Source organism: Monopterus albus, unplaced genomic scaffold (assembly GCF_001952655.1).
Source record: "Monopterus albus unplaced genomic scaffold, M_albus_1.0 scaffold125.1, whole genome shotgun sequence".
In the NCBI taxonomy this organism is placed as follows: domain Eukaryota; kingdom Metazoa; phylum Chordata; class Actinopteri; order Synbranchiformes; family Synbranchidae; genus Monopterus; species Monopterus albus.
In genome coordinates, this window is record NW_018128005.1 from 1,129,732 (window position 1) to 1,136,111 (window position 6,380).

Here is a 6,380-nt window from a genome sequence, read left to right on the forward strand (position 1 = left end):
AAGAAACTGAGACCGAAAACATAATAAAACAAGTCCAAGCAGTAGAAACATGGTGTGTGAAATACAGAGCAGTACAATTACATCCGAGTTATTTTATGATCATTAGATTTATACTGTAGGTACATCCCAGAGGGAAGTGATGGATAATGCTGCCTCCTGCTGCTGAAAACAGGGCATTGCACAAATGCGTTTTTACCAGATTACAGGTGGATAACGCCCTTCCCATTCACTGAATATACACACCATGCAGTCAGTGTCAGGTGTGCAGTATGTGAAGAACACATCAGAACAAGAGGCCATCTGCATCCAAGGCAAAGACAGTCCCACTCAATAAAAATAATTTATTTACAGTGGCATGAATCATAAATTAACAAGCAGCATTGGCAAAAGCAACATTAGAGTTGACAGCTTGCATAAAGTGGTGTGAACGTCTGGATTTTTGCATAAAACACTCACACTCTGAACGACCTGTAGGTACTGTGTCACCACTGAGAGACTCAATATGAAGATCACAGCAGAGAGGAACTCTATTGATCTGCAAACAGTGACTGCTGCACACCTGCACTCTGCTTCGACACATTGCTCCGATTTACCACCATAATGTTGTTTCTCTTCCAGGATGTTGTATATACTAAATTTCACAAACAGTACAGCTGACAGAAACACTTTGCAGAGGCCTAATTCTAGTGTGTTTAGCCCTGGAAAATATTGTGAAACTGGTAAATCAGGATGTTTTCTACTACATCTGAAGTGGTTTCTAAAATTCTAAACTGATAAATGGTAAATGGAGTCAAATGCTCTCCATCAGTGTGCACTGCATTTGTTCTGTCCAGTGTAAATAAACATAACTTTTAGACTCATATTTCTGCACAGCTCCTCTTCTACAGCTACAACATTTAACATTTAAGGACTTTATGCTGTTTTGTTTATTGAAAATTTGTTAAATTCATAAGGATATTCAGCCCTACCCATGACTGATGTGAGATCTCCCAAAACATTACAGGTTAGTTCAACATTCCCCAAGTGGTTTTACATTTTCTAAATTTGGCCAATATGGAATTTCATTAGAATATAATGTCACAAATGGGTGTTTAATTTTTATTAGTAGTATGGTACTGTATCAGGTCTAGATCACTACTTGGCTTTTTGAGAGACCCAGCAATGTTGCTGCAGCCCTGCTGGTTGCAAACAGATCAGGAAATGATCCTTGGGAAACCAAAAGCACGGTGTTAGTAGGTATGAATCCCCTTGTTGCATTGTGCACATACAAGGTGCATCAACACAATGCAACTATGAACAAAATAATTAGCAATTTTTATACCTTGATTATCAAATGTTAGAGTATTACTGTAATTTCCAGGTGTTGATTCACAGGTTAGCAGGTTGTACAGTGTCACTTCCTGGGAGAAAATACAAAAATCCTGTTTATTTTTACACCTACAATATGAAGTGATGAAATACTCACTCAGCAGTATGTGACACATACAATACACCTGTAAAAATTACAGTTATACTCCAGACAGAGAACCACAGATCTAAGGCATTATGCTATGTATTCAGCATCTTAAGGTACTTACATGAATTACAGCATTTTGATAAAATATCCATCTATGAATCAAGAAACATCTTCAATATATATACTGTATCAGTCAAGACAAAATAATTCAGATTCATCTAAAACATTAGGAGTTACTGTACATGAGTGTTTACATCCGCTCTTGATTGCCTGAAACCTTTGCAGATAATATGACATTCAGAACATTTCCATGGCTTTTTCTTAGAGGTTTTACCGTTGGGATGTTACAACATGTTAGCACATGAGTATAATTTACTTAACTGAAAGCTGCAAGGAAATGAAAGGAAATGGGATCAATGCAACTTTTTCCATTAAAAAAAAACATTATTTTTAGTGTTTCAGTTTGCATTTTACATTTGTCATTTTCTGAGGAGAAGATGATTCCACATCTTTGTTACAGTATGTACTGAACAGGTTTCAGGACAGATGCAGAGATAGAGGGGTTGATCTGAAAAAATTTTACCTACAATCCCAGAGGTCCAGTCTGTAAAAGTCCACAGAATTTTGGACTGTAAAGGTCACGGCTCACCCGCTCTTCTTTGTTAAACAAAAAGGCTTGATTGAGCTTCACCAACAAAAAGAGCCAACACAACAGACAAGACTTTGGAAATGTCCTTCGTCATGACAGGGTTTCAACTAAAGGCCTGCCGAGCAAGTACATCACAACCCTTAGAGAACAAACCTCCAAAGCTGCTTTGCAGGCAGAAATTATCTGGCTGGTTAAATCTCAGAGGCCAAACCAACAATTCCTGACTACATTACATTCTACTATTCTCACAATAATGTTAACATGCTGGTGGTCAGCATGTTTATCATGGTCTCCATGGTTAGTAGCAGTGCTTTGAGCTAAATTCTAACTAACATGCTAATGGAAAACCATTTGGAAAGTAAAGTGTGAACAATATGGATGAATACATTGGTGAACAAGGAAGAAATTAAATGTTGCCTATGTCCATTATGACATGTTTTTGCTTCTCTACAAGGGTTAATAATTACGGCAGGGGAGCAAATCTCAATACTGACCAAAATATGTTCCAGATTTAAATCAATTTTTTTTTTATGTAATAGTTGATTTAACAGGGACAATGTACATTAATAAACATTACTGTAAATGGAACAGAATTAGCCAAAAGGCTATTCTTCATCTGTAGTCCCTGGATTTATAGTTTCAAAGTTTGGGTATAATGTTTAACGTAAAGCAAAGGCAAATACCTGCAAACCAGTCCTTTGGTTTGATGCAAAAACCAAAGGACTGGACAAATGAAAAAAATTCAACTGATGAAGGTGCTAAATGAAAAGTCAGAAGGATCAAAGTTAGTAGGATTATAAATATCTGTACCAAATTTCCTGACAGTCTATCCAATACTTATGAACCCACCGACAATGCCACACCCATCGCCGCTAGAATGGCTAAAAAGCCAGATGTAAGGTCTAGGAAAAGAAATATGAAATGAAGCACCTTGCTACTAAATTGGGCACCAAGCTTAACTCTGTTATCTAGTTAGCTTAGCTGAACATTCGAAAGGAAAAATAGCAATAGCTCTCTGATTTCAAGCTAACACAGCCAGTTAGCTAACCTGCTGACCACCCACAAGCATATGGCAAAATAGTCCATGGTATTTAAACATTTTTGTTTTGTTTGTTGACCAAAACTCCTGAGCCATTTAGATGAATACCACTTAGGGGAAAGGGAAATTATAACTTTAAGTTATGTACACTGCCTATACACATTCACCTTCATTGAAAAAAGTCATTAAATAGGGATAAAGCTCCCTTGTAACTACAGCAGTTGAAATATATTAATTTAAAATAGACATCAAAATGTACCAGTTAGAGATTTTCATAAAGATACTATTGATTTTTTTTGCGTCATGCAAAGACTTTCTAAAACATCTTCAAAACTATAAATACCTGTAAAATATTTTTGATAAACCTCCTCATTTCATGTTTTCAGTCAGGCTCTTAAAAACAACCACAGAAGGTTTCATCTACGTTTGTCAACCATTCATTTCTCCAACGTCGAACTGTGACATCGTTTGTTTCAGTTTAACAAACACAAACACATTTGCTCTATCACAAATACCCTGCTTCAGAGAAACCGGTCATTCATCTGCCCAGAGAACACACTGTCAGCAAACACTGGGTGTGTATAGAAAGCTGGGAGCAATTACTGGTGAGTAGGTTTTATGCAACAAGTTGTAAAACAGAAAATTGTATGTTTGCAGTACAGCACATGTAGCACTTCGTGTGTCAACATGTAGAAACCCTCTGAATAAAAGTGGACCTTCTCAGGTTGTTGCTACTTGCCTTCAGCTCTAGTGGGGGGGGGGGGGGGGGGGGGATTTCAAACAGCTGAGATGGCATAAATGAAAAAAAAAACAACAATTAATAAAGATAAGGTTGTGTGTGTGTGTTTTTAAGTCCAAAGTAAAACTGTTGCTATTCTGGTCAGTCCAACTCCAGCCCAGCAGCTCTCTGTTAAACATGCAGAGGTAAGGCTGCTAAAGGATGAGAATTTTCCTCATTTGCTGATGGTACAGTGCTTATACTAATGTCGCATGATTAGTCTCTTTAATCTTGCTGGAACCACTTGTATTTCCCTGATTATAAATTAATTTGGCAAATTTGAATATAATAAGTGTATATATTAAAAGGGGAAAGTCAGGCTTTAAAACCTGGTTTATTATAACAAATTATGTCATAATGTACAAACTGCGCTATACAAATAAATATAACATGTACTGTACTAAAGATGACGTCATCTGTTACAGTAAAAAGTTAGAATACAAGACGTCTCACAGAGCCCCAAATCAGCTGGGAGTGACGCACTGTTTCTGGGAGATTCTTGTAACCTCTTATTGTGTGTTTGCTGACAGTATGGTTCAGATGACAGCCCCCACTGAATTCTGTTTTTTGGATAAAATGTTAAGTTAGTGTGAAGTCTGCCACACTGAAGTGAATGCAGTCCAGAAGGTTTGGTTGCCCTCTCTCTGACTGGTGCCTCCGAGTTGGCCAGTGTGATAGAGGGAGCAGCGTTTCCATCACGATGCTTCTCCATGTTCTGAGCTGTGTAGGTGTCTGTGTTTGTGAATGGGTGACTATGTTACCTCATCTCAACCACAGCGGGGGTCAGCAAAAATTCTACAAGGGACAGAAAGTCAGAATAATCATTAAGAAAAAACAAAAACATCTCAAGGTTATTGTAACAAAAGAAACCACACACCAGGGTTTGGAAGGGTTCACTGGTTTATGGTCATACCAACCAAAGTATGAAAAATATGAATGAAAACCAGCAACAATAATATGGCCAAGAATCAATTTGTTCATGCAGGAATTAATTGTCATTTAGAGCACATTTCTGTTGCTGTTTCCCAGCTTTAAATACCAACGATTCCTGACAATATCATTCATTAATCATGAAACATGACCTGGACCTGAAAAATTAACATTTAATTGAACAGATGGATTAATGAAATAAAAAAAAAAATCTTTTGATATAGCATTCACGTAGCAATTTTACTTAAGGTCACAGAGCTAGAACAAGAGAAGTGTAGATTTTCCAGAAAGTATTTGTTATAATCAAATACAAAAACAAACATTTTATATGAATGCCTATGGCAGGCTATAACAGTTTCAAGACTTTTGTGATATACAGTACTTACAGAACTGGCATCACCATCTTGTGTCAGCATGTTAATTCCTGCCAGCTGCTCCAGGATCAGGCCGCTGTCACTCACCTGTACAAGAACAAAAATCATCAACAATATCTTTCTTTGTTATGGAAGGTATATATTACTAATGATTGATTTTGTTGACGCAACACACAAGAAAAACATTCTAATTGTTAAGGCCACATGTGACAGTTGCATCTTCCAAAAAAATGTAATTCATTGGAACAATGTGTCTTCTTAAAAAAACAAAACATGGCAATGCCTCAGGCTTTAGTTTAGGAATAACACTGAAACACAAATGTAAGAAAACACCATGGTAATAATGAGCAACAAATGTAAACAAAATCATTAATCATGACCTCCGGAGAGGTCATCCATGGATATAAAACAGCAGCGGGCTGACGTGAAATCATGCATCTCTTGCCTGCTCTGTATTCATGGAGGCCATGGAGCTCATCTGTCCTGCCACCTGGCTCATGTTGCTGCCACTGTACATTCCTGTGTTGGGCTGTGTGGAGTACTGGGGCTGGGACTGGTGGGGGTACATGCTGGAAGACGAGCATGTACAGTAGAATATTTTCAAATACAGACTCAGATTATGAAGAAAAGGACTTGACGTTATTTGTCATGTCAAGAAGGATGTTCACATAAGATCCAGTGAATTGTTCATCTGCTTTTACCTGTTGCTGGTGGAGATGTTGGTAGGTTGGGACCATCCGTTGAGGTCGGTACTGGGCTGGTAGCCAGGAGGTGCTCCCTGGTTCAGACCCTGTGGTTGAGTTTGTGGTTGGCCTTGACTCTGCTGCAGCATTGAGCTCTGACCCTGTCCCATCCTGGGGGACAACAGGGGGCTCTGTGGGGCGGGAGCCCCACATGAAAAGCTTGACACTGGATCTTGGTGCTGCTGCTGCTGCTGCTGGCTCATACCTGGTTAAAAGAGTCACAAGGCAGATGGACATGTATGACAACACACACCAACTTCTAAAAACTGACAATTGTTTTTACCAAATAGTTAGTCAACTATGCTACTTTTACTCTATTCTCCAGCTCTTAACAAGTCAGATATTATTGGAGATCATAAATGGAGATCTTATAAAAGTCAACAAATAAAAGAAAGAGATTTCTAGTTCAGT

At 38.1% G+C, this 6,380-nt stretch overlaps 1 protein-coding gene across 1 annotated transcript in view; it reads right to left on the reverse strand.

The window, feature by feature from the left end:
• Positions 1-3,924: 3,924 nt before the first annotated feature.
• The window catches only part of LOC109967098 (nuclear receptor coactivator 2-like), a 49,234-nt gene continuing 46,778 nt past the window's right edge, over positions 3,925-6,380 (reverse strand). The window contains exons 21-24 of the mRNA XM_020612454.1: positions 5,928-6,174; positions 5,672-5,795; positions 5,239-5,313; positions 3,925-4,717 (exon numbers count right to left, since the gene is read on the reverse strand). Of these exons, the coding sequence (XP_020468110.1) occupies positions 4,706-4,717; positions 5,239-5,313; positions 5,672-5,795; positions 5,928-6,174 (458 nt within the window). The 3' untranslated portion in view covers positions 3,925-4,705. The remainder of the gene's footprint in view (positions 4,718-5,238; positions 5,314-5,671; positions 5,796-5,927; positions 6,175-6,380) is intronic.